Source organism: Carettochelys insculpta, chromosome 5 (assembly GCF_033958435.1).
Source record: "Carettochelys insculpta isolate YL-2023 chromosome 5, ASM3395843v1, whole genome shotgun sequence".
Classification (NCBI taxonomy): Eukaryota; Metazoa; Chordata; order Testudines; family Carettochelyidae; genus Carettochelys; species Carettochelys insculpta.
Genome location: NC_134141.1, coordinates 62,375,931 through 62,402,528, shown reverse-complemented (window position 1 = coordinate 62,402,528; position 26,598 = coordinate 62,375,931). Strand labels below are relative to the sequence as shown.

At 44.1% G+C, this 26,598-nt stretch overlaps 1 protein-coding gene across 2 annotated transcripts in view; it reads right to left on the bottom strand.

Annotated features, from left to right (window-relative positions):
- The window catches only part of MCC (MCC regulator of Wnt signaling pathway), a 377,449-nt gene that overhangs the window by 127,646 nt on the left and 223,205 nt on the right, over positions 1 to 26,598 (bottom strand). For both annotated transcript variants that reach the window (XM_074995215.1, XM_074995216.1), the window contains one exon: positions 3,060 to 3,173. In XM_074995215.1, coding sequence (XP_074851316.1) covers positions 3,060 to 3,173 — 114 coding nt within the window. The remainder of the gene's footprint in view (positions 1 to 3,059; positions 3,174 to 26,598) is intronic.

The following is a 26,598-nucleotide window of genomic DNA, read 5'->3' as shown; positions in this document are numbered from 1 at the left end:
CCCTCTCCCATGAGGGCTTTGTATTGAACTTTTTTGTTATCTGGAATTTTTTCAATAAAAGCATGAAGTCGGTCAAAGACCTGTTGCGCGTATTTTGCAAGTAATGCCACATAATAGCCAATGTGAAACTGTAGGCTGGCCGATGAATACGACTTTTTCCCCATTGCATCCAGCCTTTTCCATTCTATCTCCCAGAGTGAATCTCTCATTCTGCTGTCTACCCTCTGATTTATGGCCTCCCTACTATTAGTGAGTTAGGAATTGGGTGGGAGAAGAGGAACTCAGCAGCCTTTGAGGCCACATGCTGCTTTCGATCCAGTCTCTTTGATGTTGGTGGAATGGGGGCTTGGGTGTTCCACAGAAGCTTGGCTAGATCCAGAAGGGCTTCATTAATCAGTATTGCCACCCTGAGTTGACTAGTGTTAAGATGTTCCGAGTGGCCGAGTGTAAGATGTTAGTCAGCTTGTGATGTGTATCCCTTGGGGCTGAGAAGGATATCTTGAGCCTCTCTGAGACAGGCTACAGTAGGAGAACTTTTTGAAAGCTGGAGAGCCGGGCATGACGGAAATTGACAAGATTGGGCTGTGGCACAAAGCACAATCATTGGAAGCAGCTACAAGCTGCTTGAGAGAAACTGTGTCTGCGGCTTTTCTCCGTTGTCTTCTTTCCCTTGTGTTATTTAGATGTCTACTGAAAATATGCTATAGAATTTCTGTTTCTGATTTTATTTTTTTGCAATTGAGCGATGTGAGGGAACTGCTTGAGACTGAAGGCGGTAGCGGTCAGAGAAGAACTGAGGCACCAGCTAATGCTACAGACGTCTTCTACCTGTGCCCTGTGCATGCGGACAGCTGAGGGTGAGAGGGGAGAAGCACCACTACCTACAAATCTACAGCCAGTGGGCACAGTGGTGCCGGCACACCTAAAGGTGGAGCACCCCGGGGAACCTCAAAGAAGAACTCAGCTACATCCAGAAAAACTGTCACTGACATGAGGAAAGAGGGTTTGCAACAAAGTCCTGAAACTCTGCCACTCAACTATTCATTTATATTTGATGTATTTTGAGTTTTGCATACAGACATATGAATTTAAAACTGTTTAGTGCGAACTGCAGCTATAGTATCATTTCCAAGACGGACGCTGAACCAGAGGAGTTTCATATTTGCGGTTCTCAAAGTTCCAGTTTAATCTGGTGTTTATGACATTGCAGTTCGTGGCCATAGAAATAACTGTGGTGTTATAAATGAAGCACTATGACTTCACTGTGGTACAGAATACAAGAAGCTGGGCTTTGAGAGGAAAACACACAGATCATGGTACAAGGATTAAAAATTAGTTTTAATAAAATCTTGATAGATCACTAGCTCCATGGATTGAGAGCTGGCTGACAGGCTGTAGTCGTCAATGGGAATTCAGCATTGAATGGGAGAGATTCTAGCAGGGTTCCCAGAGATTGGTATGAAGCTTAGTGCACATTTTCAGTAATGATCTGGAAGTAAACAGAAGACCACTGCTGACAAAATTAGTGGATGACAGACTGATAAATAATCAGGACAATATGGCAGTCATACACAGCAATCTGGATTATCTGGTAAAATGGGCCCATATGAAAACTGCCACATGTTTTCATACATACCTATGAACAAGGAATAAGTAACACATGCCATGCCTACAGAATAGGTGATTAGGCCCTTGAAAAGTAATCACTCTGACTTGGATTTAGTGGGGGTACAAACTCCTCAATATGAACTGTCAATGCAATGCTATGGGGAAAAGGCTAATGCAATCTTATGGGACACAGAAATAGAGGAATAGGCAGGAGATTTTACCTCTGTCTATGACATTGGAGAGAGAGACTGAGATACTGCGAGAGTTCTGGTGTCCATGGTTTGAAAAAGGATGCTGAAAAACTGGAGGAGGTCACAAAGCAATTTGAAAGCTGGAGAAAATGTTCTACAGTGAGAAGCTTAAGAGTTCAATCTATTCAGTTTCTCAAAAAGTAAACATAAAAGTGACCTGACTGCAGTGCTTAGTACCCTAACAAGTAGAAAATATTGTGTATTTGTAGCAGAAAAATGGACCAAAGAAACAAAAAAACAAAAAACAAAAAAAAAGCAACAAGTATCAGTGACCTCGAGTTGAAGTCAGACAACTTTAAGTTAGAAACTGGCACAAACTTTTAACAGTAGGGTCATTGACAATGGCAACAAATTACCAAGGAATGTGTTGGAGTCTCAGTCTCTTGATATCTTCAGATACCTTTCTGGAAGATATGGTTTAGCTAAACAAAGTCAGTACAGAGGTAACTGGCTGCAGCTTAACAATTTGTAATATATACGTCAAGCTAGATGATGTAATGGTCCCTTCTGGACTCAAACTCTATGAATATATGCCTGTATTTTTAATATTTTGAGCCAGTTTAGAAATGTAAGGCATGTGAAAGGTGGCAGAGTGACTACATTTAAAAGAAAGATTTTGGGTCTAAAAAAGATGACTACAATATAGAAAATAGTACAAGTTTTTCCACATCTGCCTTTTCACCTATTTTTCTTCTAGCATTAAAGCACCATTTCTAAAGGTCAGAGGACTGTAATTAGTTTCTTTACTGAACATCATTTGTGATGGTGACTGATGCCTCCTGACTAGAAACTGGACTGAGGTCACCATAACATATCTCAAAGACCAATGACTAGTCTTCAAGTAGCAACTGAATCGGATTTGAACCTGACCTCATAGTTAAAGACAGTTTCCAGTCACCTAAGCCAAATGGACACTTCAGCAATTTATATTTCCTGATAGGAAACATTTTAAAATACACTATATTACAACTTGTTATTTATTCTGCCGCCCAACCAAACCAATTTAATTATTTCTTGATTCCTTTAACCCATACCAACAAAACATAAAAATGCCACATCTTATGCAACAATGTGTTAATGCTTTTCTAAAACCTTTTTCCTACTGATCCCTGTGTTACAGCATATGTGATCTTAATTTTTTTTTCCTCTGTATGAAGAAAACAACCTGGACCATTTCCAGGACCTTGAACCGTCACTCACCTGTGCCTTTGCCAATTTTTTTTCCAGCAGGTCCCGCTCCCTTTCTGTTTGCTGCAGACGTTTATTAAGCTCCACTATATCTCCCTTTAGTGATGCCAGGGCTGCTAAATGGAGCTGTAAAACAATCAAAATGTACCCAGATTAGAGTTGTCTGCCAAATGCATCACTTTTTCATATACCACTACTATAATCTACTAGGAGACATCAGTATTCACACCTAGTGTGAATTTTCACACTTCAAAATATTTAAATCACAGAATGAGATATAATCAGCCAAAGGCAGCTGAATGGTTTTTCATGGAACACTTGTGATGAGAAGCATATGCTGTATTAAGCGAGAGCATATATGACAAGAATAAATATAATGTAAGTTAGCTGCAAGCCAGTGTCTAGTAGCTTTTTTACACTGCCCCAAAGAATACTATATCAGAGACGTGTTATAAAAGAAGGTACAATGCTCTTTAACCATTTGAATGCATTCAGATATAAGAGGCTATACAATCTTCCTATAGACTACAGAGAACAATGGGGATATGACATGCCAGAGTTCAAAATACTACTTTGAGACTAGTACAAATTCCACTTACAAACTACCATTTTTCAGAGGTCAGATAATTTCTTCCAAAGTTTATTTTAGTGAATTTAAACAAAGATTTACTGAAATTGTAATGGAGGGACCTAACCTGCATTACTTTCCCAGATAATTTATCTGGATTAAGCAATAATACTAGAAGTAAAGTTCTGTCCTTGCAATTTGAAGCCATTTTACAATTTCAGTAAATTCTCTTTATACTCCAATACTCTTTATATGCTTTCCAGTCTTCATCGTATGTCTGCTGTGCATTATTAGTGTTAAGGACTCTTGGTTTATTTCCCATCTGTATAAATATGGAATTCCTAAATTAAAAATTATTATTGGAAATTAAAATTCAGCACATCCAGATATTGGAGAACATACTACTAACAACTTAACTGAAGACCGGAGAAAGCACCCAGAATGGCACTTAGGGTCTCCCGGATCCACACCCCATCCCTGCAGGCTTGGCAGATGGGAGCTGAGCCCAGCTGTTCATAGGCATGGCTGGTGTCTGCCCCCCACCCCAGGAGGAAGGTCTTCCCCATCCCCTCCACAATGTTGTGGGGGGCATGACTTAGGGGACCTTGTGCTCTCGCACATCCAGCCAGGCCAAGAGACACCTAAACTGTTCCTTCAAACGGCTGAGGGCACTCTCAACCCGGTTCCGTGCCTGGTTGGGGCAGGTGCTGGACAGGTCTTGGGTGGGGTCCAGGTGGGCAGTGTAGGGCCTCACGAGCCAGGATGTGAGGAGATAGGCGGCATCCTGCACAATGCAGAGTGGTATCTGCCTACCCCTGACAGACAACTCCCAGAGTTGCAGACCATGTTAGCATTGTGTGCCCAGCCCGACCAGGCAACGTACATGTCAAGGAACTGTTCCTGGAGGTTGACCAGGGCCTGTAGCACGATGGAGTAGTAACCCTTGTGGGTGTGCTCCTCAATACCGGTGGCAGGTGTGCTCCCCCAGAGGACGTGGATGACAGCTGTGATCAGGGGAATCAGCTGCTTGAGCAATTGGGAGTGGGTCTAGCACAAGCCCGAGGGCTGATCTAGCACCATAGCTATCTGGAAAAGTCAAAGTCTCACAGAAAGTATGTGATCCCTGCACTAGCTATGCTGTCCCTCAACAAGGGGGAAGTCCCTTTAAGGGCGTGCCTGGCTGGGGCTCCTGGAAGACGTTGTTGGCCATGTGACCCTGTGATGAAGTTCCAGGGACTATGCTGTTGAAAGAGTGGCCAGGCTGTGTGGCCACTCTCGGTAGACAGAACAGATCGCTTTTTTGATCCATTTGTGTGTCTGGACGCGCTCTGTCAACACAGGTTTTGTCAGAAGATTTGTTCCAACAGCAACGTCTGTTGACAGATCACTGCTGTGTAGACATAGCCTATGGAGTAGAACAAAAAAGTCCAAAAAAATAAACTGGAAAGTCTCCCTCTGTAGCAGTGAAGAAACAACTGTGAATTATATTGGGTGAGAAACAAAAAAACCTTTCACACTGCACTGAGTTGCCAAGACCTTGGCTGTCAGATAAGCTTTCCCTACCCTCACTAGTCCTCCAGAAAGACTCCTTCATTTTCTCACTTCAGCAGATATTTTACTTAGTGGGCTTTGTGTCAGTTATTTGTATTATTCTAACTACTAACAAATCTGATTTTAATATCATTAACTCTACAATGCTGGATGCCAGCCAGCCTGTAGCTGCTCTGATGTACGGAAGTCTGTGAAAAGTTTTAATTCTGCAAAGAAAAGACTAGATTATTTGGCAACCACCTCTTTTGTATTCAGTATTGTGAACGTTGTAAAAAGGCCATATTTGGTTTCAAGACAAAGTACTTTTCATATAATTTCTTAGCAGTAAACTCCGCAATTTTAATTCCTGAATAACCGGCTTGGATCAGAAGCTGAGTTGTCTCATTTCATAGTTGGATATCACAGTCAGAGTGTCTAAACCAGAACGCAGCTTGAGATCATTTAGTCTGATCTTCTGTGTATCACTGTGTTCAAAGGCATTTTACTATGTCATCTACAAGGGTCTGAGCTACAGGCAGTTATTTAAATTTAATTTGAAATATATTTCTTTTCCTTTGTTTAGTGTTGCAAACAGATGTAACGCTCATGAAAGCAAGGAACTAAAAGAACATCTAAGCAAGGATGGATCTGTTACCCAAACATTTTCCATATGTTTATGTCAGTGAGACAGACCTGTGGAGGAGCTGGGGGGCAGGGTAGGAGAGGCAGAATGGGACTGGCCGGGCAATCAAATTGGTGACAAATAGCCGGGGTATGGGCAAGGCAAGACTGAAAAGGGTTGGACAAGAAGCCTGGAAGTCTGGAGAAGGGAAACAAGGCATTGACAGAAAAGGAGACTAGGACGTGGATCAGAAACCTGAGGAGTAGACACTGAACCTAGTTATGTGAGGAAAATGAGACTGGAACAAGGAACCAGTAGAGGGGGAGAGAGAAGACTGGGGCAACTGAAAGGCTGTGGGGCAGAAGGAATGGGATGAAGAGTCAACAATGTGTCATAATGCAGTAGGGGGTTAAAATAAGGTTGCAAGGCAATGTTAATTATGCCATTTTCTAACTGAGTGTTCTGATTTTGTATAGGCCTTCCCTGAACAAAGAAGGCAAACAGGAGTAAGGAAATAGGATTAACAATGGACAAAGCATAAATTCACAAATGGCCTTGTAAATAAATACCATTAGTAGATAAAGTCATAGCAAGAAGAATAATCTGTGATAAGTTTACAGCTGCAGCTTTGCTTACAAGGACATTTTGTAACTCATGGACAGTTCATGATCCGTACAGAGACTGGTTGAAAAAATTAGTCGACTAACCATAAAGGGCATGATATGATGTATACCCAGTAGTGTTAAGTGTATCTATAAGCTGATTCATGATTGTGTGTGTTGGATGTGTATTAAACCCTGGGACTATCTACTATGCTTCAGCCTGATCAACTCAACTGTCACTTAATTTCATGTCACTGAAGAAACCTTACTGACAAATCCAGAGCTGAACCAGTTTCTTGGATTCCAGTGAACTGAATAAAGTGTTTTCCCAAATCTGGACAAGATGTTCTGAGTAAGACAAATAGAAAAAGTCTCACTGGAAGTCTCAGCACTTTGCAACCTTAATAATGTTCTTTTAACATAGTGTGTGTGAGTGCAGGAAAGCCTAATTGTGCTGTAGAAACTGGGCCCCTTCATACACAAAGGAAAACTTGTCAGAGGGACATAGAAGAATTGATTTTTTTTTTTCAAGCACTAGGCTATACTTTCTGCACTATGTATTCTACAAACCCTAGCTAGAGCAATGGTCTTATTTGTACATTTCTTACCTATGACCCTGTTTCTCCTTAATATTCAGCTACTGGCTCTTACAATTTGTGCTCAAGTAATACACAGATTAATACCACACCTCACAAAAAAGTGACTTTTTTGAGAAAAATCTTTTTAGCATTTTGACCTTCACTACTAAAAATACAATAAAGTGCATCTGTCTCAGAAATATTTAACACACACTCCCCTCCCAAGCACCACCTCTCTCTCGCAGGTTAAATAATAGCTACAATTCCCTAAGCTGTATCAAGCCAACATAACGCAGCCTAGTAAACATCTCTCCCCTTTGTACATTATTCTTCAATGACTACCAGCTGTGGTCCTAATTAAATAACAGGCCAACAATGCTCACACACTGAGCAGCAGTATAAAAAGGACACTGTTCATTTCACAATCACATTTAAAACTCCCCAAGCTTCCTTACCTGTATTAACAGCACCTAAGAGGATCAATACTGAAAGTATATTATGCATTTCACCTTTTTTGCTGTTTACTTTTTATATGTAATTCATTGTGAACAAAAATAGTTTCATATTTGTTCCTTAGTCAATTTTTCTTTATTACTTTGCTGCAGTAATCGTCATTGTAAAACACTTCTATTACTGCTATGTTTTACAAAAATCTTATGTTTATTAATATGTTTATAAAACTTACATTTTGGGACTTCCTTTAAACAAAGAAATCCCATTAACTTATATGCTAATAAAATTAAATTTTATAATACCACACAAAGCTAATTACATCCCAAAAAGGGGGTGAGGGGGAGGGAAAAAAATATTAAAGTGCCATGACAGATTATGACATTATCAAGCTACACACAGGATGAGCACAAGGTTCAAACAGCTAGTAGGGTTTACACACATTTGTATTCTGGGTCTGCATTTACCTCACATTGTTTCCTCTTACAGTAAATATAGTCATTGCAAGCAAGCAGTTTGTCATATTGAATGGCAGGAATCAGCTTTCCTCTTGATTTCAACAAGTGATTTACATCTTTAAAAACTGCTGTACTGGAAGGGAGGAATGCGGATGGAGGAACTTCAAGTGTTTGTGATTTTCACGAAAAATACTACCAATTTTGCACCCCTTGAAACCTAGCCAGCTCAGCGACAATCTTGCAGTTCCAGAAACACAAGAATCAGCACTGTACTATATAAGGGTCTTAGCCACAATGGACACACTGGTTGAGCCACTCTCGTCTGGAACCCTTGGTGCCGAATGAGAGAATTCTGTCAGACCATGGAAGGTCAATATTGTCTAGCACCACATTGTCCAATACTCTTCCCATTTGCCACATGGCAAACGGGGCAGTGCAATGTGGTGAAATGCCACTCACTGGCTCAGCAGAGCTGCACATTTGGGGTGCCCTTCCCCCACCACAAGTGGGTGGCAGCAGAGGGGGAGGCAGCCCCTGGATCCATTTCCCTAACACAGCTCCTGTGGCTTGAGGCAGGAGCCACGTGCTGCATGCCTCCTGCAGCCAAAGTTGCCCGGCATGGCTCCTTCCTATTGTGGCTCTATCACGGAGCCATGTGCCCCCTGCGGCCTCCACACAGCCCCATTGGCTGCTTCCTGGCATGGGACCCACAGTCCTGCACACCCCAGCAAGATATCTTCAACCCCAGCTCCATCAGCGGCTTTAATGAGCCAGGTGGAATATACAGGGATCCGGTGAACTGAGAACGGCACTGGTTTAGAACTGGGAGTGGGGCTGTGTGTGTGGGGGGGGGGGTCTGGTTCTGGGTATGCCTGGCTCTGGGGGTGGGAGGGCACTGATTTAGAGCTGGGAGAGGGTTGGGAGGAGCCTGGCTCTGGAAGAGAGGGCATTTCAAGATGATTAGCACAGGTGAAACACAGGAGTTTCATGCTCACTCAGTGTGGAATATTTGCCTGATTTTAGGGCCTTAGTAAAGGATAAAGATTGCAAAGCGTCACACTGATTTCTAACAATATCCACGAATAGCTCATTTGGAATGTTATTGTTTGTATTATCTAGTATGAAATACCTACTAACATCATTATATTATTTAATAATTTTTTATACAATATAATGCAGCAAATCAGAATGCCGACAATCACAAGTATGCTGATCTTTGAATTCCTATTGGACACCACTGGTGTAGCGTATTACTAGCACTTCCACTGCTTACTGTTTAGTTGCCAAAATTTAAACTTTATTTGAATGGTGGTACAGGACAGTTTTCATTTATGTTTAAAAAGCGTCTAGCACAATCAGATCCTGGTCCACACTCAGGCCTAGATACAGGTCGAACCTGTCTTGTCTGACACCCTTGGGACTTGACTGATGATGAACGAGAGAATTTGGCGGAGCATGGGAGGTCAATATTCTCTAGAGCATTACCAACAGTCCCATGTCTTACTTGGCTCTTAGAAGACACTTAGAGGTAAACTAGAGCTAAGTAACAACATAGAACACTGAGAGCCAAGACTAGTGGCTGGAAACAAATTGTATGGGGACATGGGAAACTTGGCCACATCCCTAAGAAATTAACTAAAATCAGAGCATGGATGTTGCTGGATGAGTGAGTTCTGGATTAGAGAGGTTCAACCCGTATTACTGCAACAGAAATCAGCAGCACCATTCACCATCATAGTGAAAGTGGCCAGTATAATGCATGTTCTGACTAGTTTCCCTTAAACCTGCCTTTCCTTGCTACTGTTTATTATATACATTTGACCATCTTTTCTTAGACTATGCTGCTCTGGGCAGAGACTTTCACTCTCTGCTTGTACAGTACCTGTCAGAGTGTGGCCCCAATGGGGCCTCTAGGGGCTACTCTCATTCAAATTAACATTTCTATTTATAGAATTGTCAGCTTTAATAACCAATTATTAGTGATAAGACGATACACGACGTAATCTTTACAATGTCCCTTTAAGAGAAACTGATTTCTATAAGTAAAACACAAAATTTATTTATAAAAAGGAAGTTCTAGTTGTAATTTTCATATCCAGTCATTACTGGGTATGGAAACTGGGGAGGCAGAGGGAAGAGAATGGAGGCAGTCAAGTGGGATAGAGTGCTTACTCCTTGGTGAACAATGATGGAGAAGGGAGCAATACTGATGTGTAGATTGAAATCACACACAGCTCAAGGTGGGCTGCCTTTTAGTGATACCAAATTAGGAAACACTAAAGACACAGCAGTTTATGACAATAAAGTCTGTATAATCAGACATCGGGAATCTTTTAGTGTGCACTAAATACTGATTTGAGCCCTTAGGCTGTAAGTCCCAGGGAGAATTACATGAACGCAACAAAGAGTTCTCTGACAAGACCTTCATTGCTCATACATTTTTATATTGATCTAATTTAGTATGTATTGAATTCTCCCATTCAACAAAAACAAGTGCATTTAATGGCAAAGCACCCAATCAATGCAAAACACTAGGCAAGACCAATATATTTCACTATAACAACTGAAATGGCTCAGGATAGCACCCTTCCCGCCCCCTCCCCGCTTCAAAGAATGCCCAAGAAAAGCAGAATTCTTCCTGTGAAAGATTTAGAGCCATGGGGTCAATGTGTGCTATACTTTATATCTTAGTTTAGAAGCCATGGTTCCTTTTAAATGTGATTACATATGCACAAGCATGCGACTCAAGCCAACAGAAGCCACTCACAATACTCTTATTCTTGCAACCAGCTCTGTGCTTGCATGCCTGAAGGGTAACAATAAGCACAAGGTTCTTGTAAGTTTCAGTGCACCACTGGTTCACAAGAATGGAGCAACAAAGCTGAGTAAAAGGAGTCCTAAAACCGGGAGAGACACCATAATTTCAGATATACTGTCCTCCCTACAGGCTCTGAAGCTCCTAGCTACAGAATGATTTTACTGCCCAATCTCCCAAAGGAGCAAAGCGCCTCTCACTCTACCATTTACAAATTGTTGTCAAAGTGTTGCTTTTTTTTTTTTAATTTTTAAAAAGAGTAACATAATTTGGAGGCGTATGTATTTGGCATCTTCTGGCTCCCAGTAAATTGAACTCTGAGTGCCACACCTGGATTGTTTAGATGGCAGTAGTCACCACTGAAAATGCGGTTTCTGCAAAAGCCATACACTGGTATCCTAGTATAGGGGAAAACTGCAACAGGTTAGATACCACTCAGATGACTGCTGGCAGATATCAGCTTGTTAACTGTGACCACTGTATACCATAACTTAGAGAAGTAACGTGATCTAGAACAGAGGTTCTAAAGCTGGGGAAGGGGAAATTAAAGGCATTGGGATGCACAAAGAGCTTTAGGGGGAAAAAACCAAGCTAAACCCTAATACACACATTTTTACCTATAAGAAAGAATCCAGCAAAGCTGACTCCTCCAGACATCATCTAGCTGAAGGAGCTGCACATCTGAACCTAGTTGGTGCTGTGCATTTGCATTTTGACAGACAGGGACATCCCTAGGGTGGTGCAGGGCCTGGGACAGCCCCCCACCTCACCCCACTCCACTCCAGGCCCTGTCCCACCCTGCCTCCTCCCACCCCCACTCCACCTTTTCCCTCAAGCCCCACCCTTTCCCCAAGTCCTCTCCACCAAGCCTTGCAGCTCAAGGGATTACTCAGGGGCCTGGCACTGGCAGCTGGGGTCAGCCTCTTCCTGCACTCACCATGGTAGCAGGAAGTAGAGTGACCCAGACCTAACCTCTTACGCTTCTCTGTCTCCCAGGTGGACCACTCAGGGAAGTGGAGGGGACTGGGGCTGAGTCACTCTGCTTCCCACCACTGCAGTGATGCAGAGAGATGGGTCTGAAAGATAGGGTGCAGCGGGAGGAGGAGGAGGAGGAGGATAGGCTGATGCCTGTTTGCTCCACTTCCTTGGTCTCCTGACATCACTGGTGACTGCACAGAGGTTTGGGGGGCAGGACCAACCCCGGCTGCCAGTGCCAGCTCCCTCCAGTAATCCCCAAGTTGCTTGGCACCCTGTGGGGCCCCTTAAAGCACACAGACCAGGGCAGCTGCCCAGAACCATGCAATCGATGGGGCAGCTCTGTTGACAGATTTCTCTTAAACCTCCAGAGCATTATACAAAATTGTTGCCATCTGTACCTTAATCTGTTTGCTATGATTTGGGTGTGCACCTTTACTTGTTAGCACTGATCACATTCACAGTTTCACTCTTATTACAGCAGATCATTGGCTCTGTTTGCATTAATGCACCTTTTTCATAGTGAAAATCGTACATTGACTTTTTATATTGGTATATGTATTTGTATGATGAGGAAGACAAACGACTACAGACACAAAGAGGAGGGTGTGGGACTGTTAAGTTTAAGAACCACTGATCTAGAACAAGAACAACAAACTTGTGAGAGACCTCTTCAGTTCTCATCCTGATTCCTTTGTGATCTGAGCTAAATTACTTCATGTCTGCCTTAATCATTAGTAAAAACATATAGGGAAGACACCTACTTCCCTGTCACAAAGACAGGAGGTAAACATTAGTTGATGACTTATTGTTTGCACAGTGCTCAAAACACACTGTTTGCATTGTGCTTTTTGAACTGCTCTCTGTAGGTACTATTAGCCTTATTAGATCTGCAGGTTTAAATATATTTAAGGATTACTTCAAGTCACACAACAAGGACAGATTGGGTTTTTATCTGAACTGAACAAAACTTAAGTGACTGAGTTTGGAAAAAGGAAATCACCATTGTGCATACGATAAGTAAGCTGGATGAGTGCTGTTACCTGGTCTGGGCGAAATTTTAGCCAATCATTTAATGATTGCAGTGGCTTATGGTCATGATCCAAAGTCTAGTAAAATCATATAAAAGACTGTTTTCTACTGACTTCAACAGGCTATGGATCACAGCTTTTAGTGGCAGAGTGAAAACCATGAAATATAGAGAACAGTTTCAACTGGGTAGCTGTGTTAGTCTGTTTCAGCCAAAACAGCTAGATGTCCGGAAGCAGCTAAAAAAACATGTTTATTTGGGCATAAGCTTTTGAAATGGGTTCCAGTCCATGCAAGCTTATGCCCTGATAAAGTTGTTAGCCTTTAAGATAAAGTAAACCCCCAACTTGTGCAAGAATTATGTTCCTGGGGAACCAGGTGTAATCCAAATTTCATACAACTCAAGATGGGCGCAGGCCCACCAGCTCCACCTGCAGGGAGCTGCCAGGGCCGGGTTGAGAGGATGGCAGCTGGAGCAGGAGGTGGCCCTGCCTCTCCCCTAACCTCTGTGGATGGTGGTGGACACTGCCTACCCCCTACAGCTCTGGCTCATGCGGCCTTACACCAGCCACACAGACCCCACACAGGAGCTGGGAGGCACGGCTGTCCAGGGTGTATCCGGACCGGGATCAATGGCTGTATGGCTGGCCCACTGCCAGCTGTGGCAGAGGTGGGAGCCACCTCCCCCATGTCTTGGGGTGTGTGCCCTGCCAGGTACTTACTGGAGGGTCCCTTGCTGAGGTCTGGTGACGCACTGCTGGCTGTCACTGGCTGGACAGTTGCGACAGTACATTAATGATGAGGTCCCCTTTGCTGGAGTCCTCAGAGCGCAGTGCTGGCTTGGTGCCTGGCAGGGTGGTGTGGCTGTGGGGATTCAGCTGTGCTTGTGCCTCTCTCTCCACCTCTGGGTGCGGCTCATCCACCGCAGTGTCCACGACCGCGGTTAGTGGGGAGGTGTCTCAGAGCAGGTCCTGCCCCTGACCAGCAGGCTGCTTCCCGAGCCCAGGCGTATCCCTGCCGGAACTCCTTTACTTTTGACCGCACTTACACCTAAGTGTGAACAGGGTGTCCCTGGGCGGCCAAGCCAGCAGCCAGTCAGGCGAAGGCGTCTGCATTCTGTCACTTCCCGACTATCCCCCGGAGGTCCTCCTTGTTTCCCCACAGGCCGAGTAGGTCCTGAAGCTCTAGCTCAGTCCAGGAAGGGGCACATTTTTTGGTGGCTCAGGCGGACTCCTGAGGCTCCTCGAGGGCTCAGTGGGGGCCCTCTAGGGCTCGCATGAGGGTCTGGCTGGTGGCTATAGTTGTTTTTATAGCTGCAGGAGGTGGCTGTGAGGGCATGCAGCAGAAAGCTTGTGTCTGTGCTGCCAGCACACTCATCTTCCTACCATGGGGTTTCTGGGTCCCTGTGTCTTTAAATGTGGCTGGACACAGGGCACACAGAGCTCCACTGATGCTAGCTAGGGGTTCTCCACACCCCAGGTGGTCAGTGCCATGGAGAACTCCTCTTTCAAAAGAACAGCCATGGAGTGTCTACACACTCCGCCCCCCCACCCCCACCCCAAAAAAAAAAAAAAAAAAAAAAAAAAAAGAGTTTTTCAAAAGAAGGGGCTCTTCCTGATCTGGGAAGGAGCACCTTTGAAAGAAGTGCTGTGTTCTTTCGATTTACTTTCAAAAGAATGCATTGTGTGTGTAGATGACCCATGGGATCCTTCAAAAGAGCCACGGCTTTCGAAATATCTTTTGAAAACTTGCTAGTGTAGCTGCAGCTCTGGTGGAAAAAAAAATACTCCATTATGTCATTAAAACGGCATTATCTAGACATAGCTAATTACCACCTGATCACCTTAATTATTTATAGCTCCCTTTCCATCTCTTGATCTACTTTGTCCTTCTCAAAACGTAATCTCTTCAGGGCAGGCACCTGGTCTTTCTTTTCTGGTTTTACAGTACTATAAACACACACACACACACACACACACAGATCAAGGTGTCCAAATAAAAACATATTTCTATTCCAAAATCCAATCAAATATTCCTACAGAGCAAATCTGAAATTCCAGGAAGTTTCTGAGGCCAGACAATGAAGGTGGTATTTGATTAGTGAAAACCACAAAATTTAGTTGGAATGCCATTCAGGAACTGAAGTAACTGCAGGAGGACATTAAATGATGATTAAAATATTTGTGCAGCATTTCCTGTTCCCTTTCCAAAAATGGTACAAATGGCCTGGCAAAAATGGCTAACTATCATATTTACCAACAGGGAAAAAGCAGTCTGCAATGTGAACTTGTATGCAGATCGTGTGTGAGATGTCACTGGGATAATAAAAAAACACATTTAATATATCAATGAAGGAATCTTATTGTGGCCGGGTTTTTAATTTAGGGATTTTATTGTTTAGGATTTTGCCATTTGTACATTTCACTATAAAGTATACACAAAACAAGATACAACATCTATCCTGCTCCTCCCGCCTAGATATGAGGAGGGAGAGTGTGGACAAGGCTTCAAAAGGAAGGGCACTAGTCCATGATGATGACCTTCACATTAATATATAGCTGGACAGGACCATGAAGAACACAAAGAATTTAAGACAAACGGCAGCTAGGATACATATAACTTGACCACATCTGTGGAAAGAGATATGAAACTTGTATGGTAGAATATAACAGGAAAAAATTTAATGATCCACAATTTGTGTGTAGCTAGGTAAAAATTGTCTTTGTGATATTATTTACATTTCATCAGTACTACAAAAGGCTACAGAATTCCTTGCCCATCAACATTCATTTTAAATGACTGACATATAAATGAATAGCTCTCTCAACTGTTTTCACTTTTATACTGATTTTACAGTTCTGTTTTCTACCTGATACTCCACAAAGATGAATTTTATGGCCCAAGTGGTAAAATGAATGTAATCAAAGTCTATTTCAGCAAGCGCACTGACAAGGCTGGAATGGAAAATCCTGCAAGAACAATTGGCTTCTAAAATTAGTGAGAGGACAGCTCAATATTCCCTAAAACAATCTCTGCTGTACACTCCCCTAGGGCATAAACCTGAAATACCACAGTCAATTGCCCTTTTAAACAATTATCTGAGGAAAAGCCAAAAATCACTCCAAAATGCTTCCATTATATTGTTGCAAGTTTCTAGAAAAACATCCCATGAATCAACATTTATGAAACAACAGTTCTATATCAGTTCAAAAAAAAAAAAAACCCACACAAACTACTACATCAAATGATAGATGAAACACACAGCCTGCAACTTTCCATTTGATGTAATTAGGTCATATTAGGCATTCCATATGTTTTTCAGTATTAAACAAATGGCATGCCAAAACAAGCCAGGATAGAGCCATCCAAACTGTAACAAAATGAAGTATTTATAACGGATGCTTTGAACACACCTTCTGCACATTTTTCAAATCAAATCAATCTGTGTATGGTACGCTTAAAATAATATTTTAGAAAAATATTCACTTATTTTTCCTGGATATGGAATATTTCTGAATAAATTTTTTATGCCTGTGAATCTTGCTAGCAATACTTCTAATTCTGAACTACTCTTGCTGACCTACTCACAGAAGGTAAAGACTGGTAAAAATATCACATATGGCAAAATCTACAAGGCATCAAAATACTGATCAACATACATTCAGAGCCACAGTTACTGACTAATGGTAGTAGGTCAGGTTCAGAATAATACATAAGAAATACATCCTACACAGAGAGGGAACAGATCTCCCTTTTGAAACTTTATACATAAAAGTTGCATAGGACAAATGGAGGAGTACGTGGATGGCAACACGATTGCTGCTCTTTCTCCCACAGCCCTTCAGACCATCTTCAGTGCCTTTGTTGAAGCATACAAGTATCTCGGCCTCACACTGAGCATCAAAAAGACCAAGGTGCTCCACCAACATTCACCAATGGGACAATCTCATGCACTTTCTACTGAAGTCAGTGGAGAACTGCTGGAAAATGTGGAGCACTTCACATACCTTTGAAATCATCTTTCCATTAATGATGCAGAAATCCACCATTGTTTGAGCCATACAAGCTCTGCATTCGCCTGCCTGAGACAAAGGGTCTTTGAGAATGGGGACATCTATCCAAAGACAAAGCTCCTTGTATACCATGCAATGTTTGTTCCAATGCTATTATATGCATGTAAAACCTGGACAACATCCAAGCGTCATTTGAAGGCACTTGAACAATGTCATCAGCGCTGCCTCAGGAGAATCCTAAATTTCTCTTGGGAGGATAGGCGCACAAAACACAGGTGTCCTGGAAGAGCCGAACATGATGAGCACTAATGCCATTATCATTCATCAACAACTTTGTTGGACTGGTCACATGGTTTGGCTGTCTGATCAGTGCCTCCCAAAATAGATTCTGTTTTACGAATCTGAGGAAGGACAGAGAAGCGTTGGGATCAGCGGAAGCTATATAAAGGACACACTGAAGGCACACAAGAAAAAAATGCAGCAATGGTGTCGACACTTGGGAGACCATTGCCCAAGCCCATACTCAGTGGAGAACAGTGACCCTTGAGGGGACGGCACAATTTGAGAGGTCCCACTGCAGTGCAGACGAGGAGAGGCAGAGAAGAAAAAAGCATCAAACACTGCCCCGCATCCTTCCAACAGCTACTATTCCCTGCCCCTTCTGTGATAAGATCTGTGGTTCCAGAATTGGGCTGATCAGCCACCAACAGACTCACAAATAGGAGGGTGACATGAAGAGGTCCTACTTGTGACACAAAGAAACGGCAACCACCAAGAAATGGCAAACAGCGAATGTACACATTACTAGCCTGCACCAGAGTCCGATTAAACCACAGGCACAAAAGGCCTGTTCCTAGCACATTACGTAGAACCTCGGCTCTAATAATAAAAGTTTGTCTTCATCATGGTTGTAAAGAAAAACTTGAAAATGTGACCAAGAGTAACCAATGCAGCAATATCTTCCCGTGTCTACAGACAAACTGCAAAAATTAGCACTGATAATTATGAACTGTCCTCATGAATCTCAATAGGGTGTTTACCACCAAGACCCACGGTAAGCCTGGTCCACCTAGCCATGCATATGCATCCCGACTGGTGGGTTAACTACTTTAGGCCAGCATTGATTGCCTGAGTGCCAATGGGGTAAGGGGAAAAGGTGCAGCACTGCAACCTCCATTTCAAGAGGGAGTGAGGTACAGGTACTGTAGTCCAGCTTTAAGCAGTCTGATGGTGTATAAGACTGTCTTAATTCAACCCCGATCTCCTTACCTATTAATGGCACTTGGAAAATGGCGTCTGCTCCTTACTTCTCAGCAAAGATTTGATATAAGAAATATGTTGTGAGATCACACACAGTTAAAATGTCATTATTTTCACAAAATGCATAACCACAAGACAAAAATTGCCATAACAATTAAAAATCTACACTACTTGTCCTGTTTTCCTGCATATTCAGAGAGATCATTTTGTCAGGATTTTTTTTAACACCTAAGGACATAATCGTCCCCGTGGGCCAGAGATTACATGCCTTTGGCTGTGTAAAAACAGTGCAGACACATGAAATCCTTAAGTGTCACAGGCTGCCATTTAGCAGCATTATCAATGGTCACCAATGGTCACTTTTTGACATTTAGCTTCCCCAGCAACCTGAACTCATGAATATTCTATAAGCAGCTGTTTAAAATCATAGTTTCTGATTGGGCGAACACCTGACTTTCTAGAACCTTCTAAGCCCAAGAGGACCTGACTGAGAACTGTGAAAGTATGGTAATTGGGCTATGAATTATTCATGAGATCATACTATATAAGGAGAGCTCGCCTACCATTCTGGGGGCCGAGGACAGGGAGGTGTGGCTGCACAGCAGCGTCCACCAGTCCCTGAGGCCAGCTCTTAGGAGCGAAGACACTGAAATCACTGACTGAAATCACTGAGCTAAATCACTGAAAGTGCCGCCCTGTTACCACGGCGACAACTCCTCAGAGCCACCACCCAGTGCCACAAAGGAGCGGCAAGCGGCCTCAGAGGGGAAGTGACCAGGTGGCAAACTGGCCCACCTCACAGTGGGTACTGCGTACCCGGTCACCGATTCCTGAGGTCGCCATCACACCTGCAATACTGCCATTTTGTCTACTCTCCTGAACTTTGACAGCCTACCGGACTTGACCTGCAACCTTTTCCACTGGACTTGACAACTACTGGACACGTAATTCTATTCACCAGCCTGCGTTTTCACGTGGTGCTCATACATTTTGCTTGATAGCCAGCTTGGGACACCGGGACCCTCCGTGACGGAGCAGGGGTAGCTCCCTTGCTGTGTTCCCTCCCCGACGGGGGAGGGGCAGTTCCTGGGGGCCTGACCCCTGAGGCCGGGCCTACAAGTCCAGGCTGTGTTTACACATATATATATATATAGAGATATATACTGAGGCACATTTAATTAATAAGTTAATATTGCTAATATTCTTTAGCTAACAGTCATTATTGTTAACATTTAAGTATAGTAATTTTAATAGGATTTTATTTATCATAATTGTCGTTATAAGGAGAAGGGTTAACCTCCCTTACCCATGTTACCTTCTTACCCGTCCTCTAAAATACTGAAGGTGAAGGCACAGCCTCCCTGCCTCCCATTGTTGTTCACTTATAAGTGGCCTGAGGAAAAGCAAATTGCCTCCCAGGTCCCTATTGAAGTGGGTCTATAGAGAGTAGCGGGGGGCCTCCCAGAAGAGGAACAGCCCTGACCACCTCCTAGGCACCACCCTCTCTGGGGCAGGCTAGCACCCTGCCCCCGGTAGAAGGTGAGGCTAGCAACCTCACCCCTCCTTTTAAAAGGGACCAACAGGGATTTAAATATCCTTTCCCAAACAAACTTACCTTTATTTATTATCCTAATCCACTATTACCTTCTGGATAAATAAAACCTTCCATTCAAGAAACTACAAGGAAACAATGTTAATTGTAAGTTTTTAGTTACTGATAAACATTTAGTGTTGATACTTTTTAAATCTAATTTGTGTTATTCAATAAAGATAATAGTTACTTTGTTTTAAACTTAACCCTTGTCCTGGTCTCCTTGTCTTTGCCAGCTACTTCGCTCTAGGAGGCTTTAGCAGGGTCCAGTGCATACCGGGGTGGCACTCTCCCATCTTGGGGTTGTAGCAGGGTTCGAACTTGGGTTCTGGGATCTGTGCTAAGGAGGGTTAACTCTCCTTTGAGGTTTCCATTTAATAAATATTGTTACCCCCCAAGAGGAAACCGTCACATTTGAGTACTGAGGATGCTGTTTAGGTATGCCAAACAAATCCTAGGGCTGGAAGGAACCTTAGGAGGTCATCTAGTCCAGCTCCCTGCTTCAGGCAGGATCAACTCCAACTAAGTCATCCCAGCCAGGACTGTTCAGTTTTACTGCTGCAATTAGCAACCCTGTGAGCAACGACCAGTTGAGAATTGCATCAATATGGAAAGTTAGGAACGGCCACAAAAGCACATATGGATTTATTTCCAGGGGTGGAGAGCTCAAAAATTAAAGAATGGGGGATGGTCTGTATAGACTTCTCAAAATAACCCTCAAAAGAAGGCTCTTTGAAGAATCAGAACAGAGGATACTCATCCACTCACAGCAGTCAAAAGAGAGGAAGAGTTGCCCTTTGGTTAGGCTCTAGTTGGTGACTCAGATCTAAGCTCCCCAGGCTGTGCCACAAACTTTCCTGTAAGTTTGGGCAAGACAGTCTTTCAAGTGTTTCAGATGCCTGTTTACAAAAGGGAGATAATACTCATGCCATACTTTCAGGGGTTTTGTAAGAATTATTTATATTTGCGAGGTGCTCAGATACTGTGGTGTTGGGTGGCCAAACAGATATTGGATGGGAGAGAAGAGACAATCTCCTTTTTTCCATTCCAGTGACAAGGGGTGTGGAATTTCCTATTTACAGGACCAGACCTGACAAAGAATGGTGTCTCCAAGCAGGAATAAAGCACTGGTATGAACCCTATACCCTCTTTCCACAACCGAAAACGAAGGCTGAGATTCTTACCAGGGCATTCCCCTAGGTGTCACTGGGAAGGCCCCCTCACATTTACATCTAGCTTGCATGATACGTCTGGTATATTTTTCAAGCTCTGATATCCAATAATGTGAGGGAGCCAAAACTCTTATGTATTTTCAAGCTGTGTCAATAGAATGTGAATGTGTTATATGGATGGTTCAGTGGTTGTGTTTAACTTATGATATTTTCACTTTTCTGCATAACAGTTTCAAAGGCTGATGCTCCCTCTGGGATTATTTCAGGCTGCCCAGAGGACAGCATGAAATGTAATTATTAAAGATGAAAAACAAAAACAAAAAAGAAATCCCAACACCTCACCACCACCACAAATCCTCTTTGTAGGTCATATGCAGGGTCTTCGGAGATAGAGAGTCATTCTCTTAAAACACATGGATTTGACCTCTTTTCTTCTAAGCAGTCACCTTTTGAACTGTTGCAGGCTGCCACAATGGAAAATTATGCATACACGCTCTCCTGTGCAATTGGAAGTAACTGGCAATCTCCAGACTGTCTGGAAATGATTTTTTTTTTAAAATAACAATAGCTATTCATGCTGACGAGCCAAGACTGAAGACAGGAGCACTAAAAAGCACACAGTCATTTCACTTTTCCATAGCTTGATTCTCTATATTAAACAAACTGCAGTTCTGTAAAAAAAAATCAAATGATTGTCTCTCATTTCATAAACTGCCCGCGTCTCTTTGGTCTGCCACGTAGTTTAGCTGAAACATGGTGCTACATGTCACCTTTACCTGTCTAGGACATAGTTAACGTCCATCAATCAAAACAAAGCGCAAGGATTCCTTCTGAGCAGTCTGAAGGAAGTTTTTAAGTATCATTATTTGCCTTTGTTTCCCTGAAGCAGCTAAATGGAACTCAGTGATAGGAAAAGAAGAGGAACTTACGCACCTTGTGCAGTAACGATGGTTCTTCCAGATGTGTCCCCGTGATTGCTCCACTCTGGGTGTCAATGTGTCCTTGCACTGGCCCTTGGAGATTCTTTAGCTGTGGTTTTCCCATGCTGCGCACTCACAGTAGTGCCTCCTCATGCTATCTGGCACATGCACCATGGGGACCCCTCCACTTCTTCTCTACCCTAGCAAATACAGCAGGACAATCCAAAGCAGGGGAAGGAGGGAGGGAAGCGGAGCACCCACAGGGGGACACATTTTGAAGAACCATCTTGAAGAACCATTGTTACTGCACAAGCTGAGTACCTTCCCCTTCTTCTTCGAGTAGTGTCCCTGTGGGCGCTCCACTCTGGGTGACTATAAAGCAGTAGTTGCACTTTGGAGGTGGGTTTGGAGCCCAGTAGCAGTTACCATCAACAAAACTGCTTGACTCACTTGAATGGAAGAAGCTATGGAAGACAAAAAAGAGCATAGTGCTGTGCAAATGTGTTGCTAAAAGACCATGTCACCACCTTGCATATGCCTATAAGGGGCACGTTCTTGAGACAGGCGGTGGTGGAAGACAAAGCCCTGGTAGATTGGGCAGTGACTGCACCTAGAAGCTGTTTTCAGTGAAGTGTGTAATAGGCGAGAACACAGGTGGAGAGCCACTTGGACAACCACTGAGATGAAACAAGCAGGCCCTTGGATTGCTCTGTGAAGGAGAGGAAGCGCCTAGGAGACTTGTGCCAAGGCTTCACGCAATTGAGGTAAAAAGCCAATGCCCGCCGATTGTCCAAAGTGTGCCACGCCGCATGTCCGGGATCAGAGTGCGGCTTCAGAAAGAAGGCATGTAAGTGGATAGTTTTCTTGATATGAAATGGAGAGGAAACCTTAGGGAGGAATGTATGACAGGGGCAAAGGGCGACCCTACCCTTGGTAAACACTGTATAAGGAGGTTTAGCCATCATGGCAGCAAGCTCCCCGGCTCTCCTGGCTGATGTGATGGCGACTAAAAACGAGACCTTCATTGACAGATGGAGGCAGGAACACATTGCCAGGGATTCAAAGGCCAGCTTCATGAGACAACTGAGTACATGGTTAAGGTCCCAGATGGGGACCGGAGGACATACTAACAGAAATGTGTTTGCAGATCTGTCAAAAACGTTTGGTGATAGGATGGGCGAGGAAGGAGACCCCACCCTCCACCTTGTGGAATGCTGCTAACGTGACAGCATGCACCCTGATGGTACTGAGGGTCAGTCCAAGACTCACACAGGTGCAGCAGGTAGTCAAGGAGGACAGGAAGGGGCATGGTCCGAGGAGGCACAGAGTGATTAGCGCCCAACCACTGAGAGAACTGCGTCAACTTGTAGGAAGTAGGACTTGAGGGTGGACTTCCGCCTGCTGATAACGAGAACCTTCTTCACCCCTTCGGAGCATGCAATCTCGGGATCCTAGAACCAGAATGGAGTATGGAGGTGCAGCCAGAGGTGGATCAGGGTGAAGGGTGCAGCCAAAGTCTTGAGACAGAAGGTTGTGGCACAGAGGAAAGGGATACAGAATCGCTACTGACACCAGTACATGTAAGGATACCAAGTTTGTCTTGGCCATGGCGGGGTTATCAGGATGAGGTGAGCCTGATCCAGGCTGACCTTGACCAGAAGCTTGTGAATCAAGGGAAGGGGAGGAAACTCATAAAGAAGGGGTACATCTCATTTGATGGAGAAGGCGTGCCTGAGGGGGTGTCTCTCCAGACTTGCCCCAGAGTGCTGTGTTGGTGGACACATTGCCAATGTGGTGGGCTGTGGTGACACGAGAGTCCCTGGAAAACATGAACGGTGCACATGGAGCATAGGAGTGGAGCGACTGCGCCTGCCAAGGTGACCATTGAGGAGCCAATTCCTGTGGACATGGCTAGCAGTGGGGAAACCACTGTGGGTAAACCACTGGTAGATGACACACCTTCCCAGGTGGAGTGTGCGGGAATGGAGTGCTGTGATGAAAACACATTCCTCCAGTTGGAACCGCACCCTCCAAGGGTAGGCAGTTTAGCCTCCAAACTCTGAGAGAACCTCAAGCATCTGGACGAACACATTGACGAGAGTAGCAGCAGGGACATACAGTGTGATGAGCTGGGCAGTGCAGGTCCTCAGTGATGAATTTTCACAGCACCACTTGGACACCACGCCATGCTCCGGTGTCAGGGGTTTCAGCGAAGTGGTGTCTCAGAGCTGCTTCAGTGTCTGCTCTGGTGTGGCATGAGAATGGGATGGTGTCTCTGCTCTGGACTTGCGTGGTGCCAAGTATGGTGCCTTGTGCAAACAACGTGCAGACCTGGATCGGTGCCACTAATGGTCCAGATCCGGGTCTTAGTTTTTGAAGATCTCGTATGCCCAAAGGTAGAAGCCGCTGAAGCCAGTGGTGCCGACCACGTTGGAGGGCACCAAATGTTGGCGGCTTAACTCCGAATGTGCCTGCTTCAGCGGTGCCAGCTGTGATGGTGCTGGGGATGTTGCAGCAGTCTTTTCAACAGCCCATGAGGATGGCACCGGAGGCCAGAAATGCACCTGAGACAGGCCCGCCTTCACCAATAGGGTGCCAACCCAGGTAGAGCGGTGTACATACCCTTGGTATCCCTGTGCTGGTTTCTCTGTGGAGGGCTGTTCCAGGGCCAGTGGTTGTAGAGACTTTTTCTATAGATGAGTCATGAGACTGTTGGCTCGGTCCCTCCTGGCCACTGCCGTGAGGTTGGAGCAATAGGTGCAGAAGTCGGTTTGGTGACCCTCACCCAAGAAACTTGATACAGGAAGCATGGCCATCGGAGGCTGGCATGGCTTTCCTGCACGTTGCACATCGCCTGAAGCTTGGGGGGGCCCAGAATGGCAATGATGCAATAACTAATTCTAACCTAACTAAACTTTGTTTGAACTTTAAACAGGAAAGATAACTTGGATAAGGATAGAATGAATACTAAACTCTCTACCTAATTAAACTCTTCTTTGTCTTTCAGAGAGAGAGCAAAGCTCCATATGCAGCTGAGGATGGTAGAGAAGGAACTGAGGGGCCATGCCGCGCTTGTGCCAGATAGCACGAAGAGGTGTTACTATGCATGCTTGGTGTGGGAAACCACAGCTGCAGGAGAATCTCTGAGCACCAGCACAAGGATGCACTGACACCCAGAGTGGAGCACCCAAGGGAACACTATTCGAAGAACACCCTTCATGTCCCAGTACTTTAAGTAGCTGCTTAGCAGTGCACAGCTGAGGAGAGGGAGATTCTTAGTGCCACATTGCTTCAGAGAGATTATTTATATCTTCTGTGGCCACTTTTAAGACACATGAACCCTCCCATCTTTCTTGCCCAAGACGCAGATCATGTCTAAAATGGCTCAGCTCCCCTCCACAGCTAATGTACTCAGTCCTTATGCTGAGGCTGTACGGAAGACTTAACGATATGACCCTGAAAATAACGCAAGATATATACAGGGATTGTTACAACTACACTTAGGAAAACTTTTAAGAAAAAAAGATTAAAAACAAATTTCCTCTTAAGAGAAAACAAAGTCAAGCACTCAAAGCCAAAATTGAGGGGGCCAAATGAAAGCAACCTTATGAGTATGTATTCCAATGCAGACTTAGATTACATACTGAAGTTTTTCCCTCAGGATCCCTGCCTCACTCAGCAGACAAAGGGTGCTCAGGGAATCAGTCAAGGTTATTCAGGATTCTGCTTTATTCGCTCTAAAAAGTTGGAAGATGTAGACTATTTGTAAGGACTGGGAACAGGCACATCAAGGCCCACACATAGTTAGAAGTTGCCAGTTTTCTAACTGCACAAACCCAAATGCCCATGCTCTGCCCTGCCCCTGCCTTTCCCATTGTCCAAGGCCCTGCCCATGCCCCCATGTCCGGCCACTTCTCCAAAAACCCACTCTGCACTCACTTTTGTAGAATCATAAAATCCTAGGGCTGGAAGGGACCTCAGGATGTCATCTAGTCCAGGCCCCTACCAAAAGCAGGATCAACCCCAACTAAACCATCCCAGCCAGGACTTTATCAAGCTGGGACTTAAAAAACTCTAGGTGGTGGAATCTCCATCCCTCTCTAGGTTACACATTCAAGTGCTTCAGCACCCTCCTGATGAAAGTCTTTCCTAATACCCAACTTACACCTCCCCCTCTGTAACTTCAGACCATTGCTCCTTGTACTGCCATCCATCACTACTGAGAACAGCCTCTCTCCATCCTGTCTGGAGCGCCCCTTCAGGAAGTTGAAGGATGCTATCAAATTGCCCTTCACTCTTCTCTTCTACAAACTAAATAAGCCTCAAACCCTCAGCCTCTCCTTATAGGCCATGTGCTCCAGCCCCTTAATCATTTTCATTGCCCTCCACTGAACCCACTCCAATGCATCCACATCCCTCCTATACTGGGGGGCCCAGAACTGGATGCAATACTCCACATGTAGCCTTACCAGTGCCGAATAGAGGGGGACAACAACTTCTCTAGATCTCCTGGAAATGTTTCTCCTAATGCGCCCAATATGCCGTTAGCCTTCTTGGCTACTGCTCGTATCAAGACTCTCATTCACTGTAATCCCCAGGTCTTTTTCTGCTGTATTGCTACTTAACCAGTCAGTCCCCAGCCTGTAACAATGTTTGGGATTCTTTGCCTTGTTGTACCTCAGATTTCTTTCGGTCCAATCCTCCAATCTAACATTTACTGTCTTTATGCAGGTTGCTATATCCATTCTCCACAGATGTAAAATGGGAAGAGCGAAACTCTCGCACTGCGGAGATAAAATTCATTAAGTCTGTGAAGCATTGAAGGCAGGTCCACACCACTAGGTTAGATGGATTTAAGTTACAAAACTTCAGCTACATGAATAGTATAATTGAATATGACATACTTAGATCTACTTATTGTGGGGTCTTCACTGCAGTGCAGCAACAGGAGACACTCTCCCGATGACT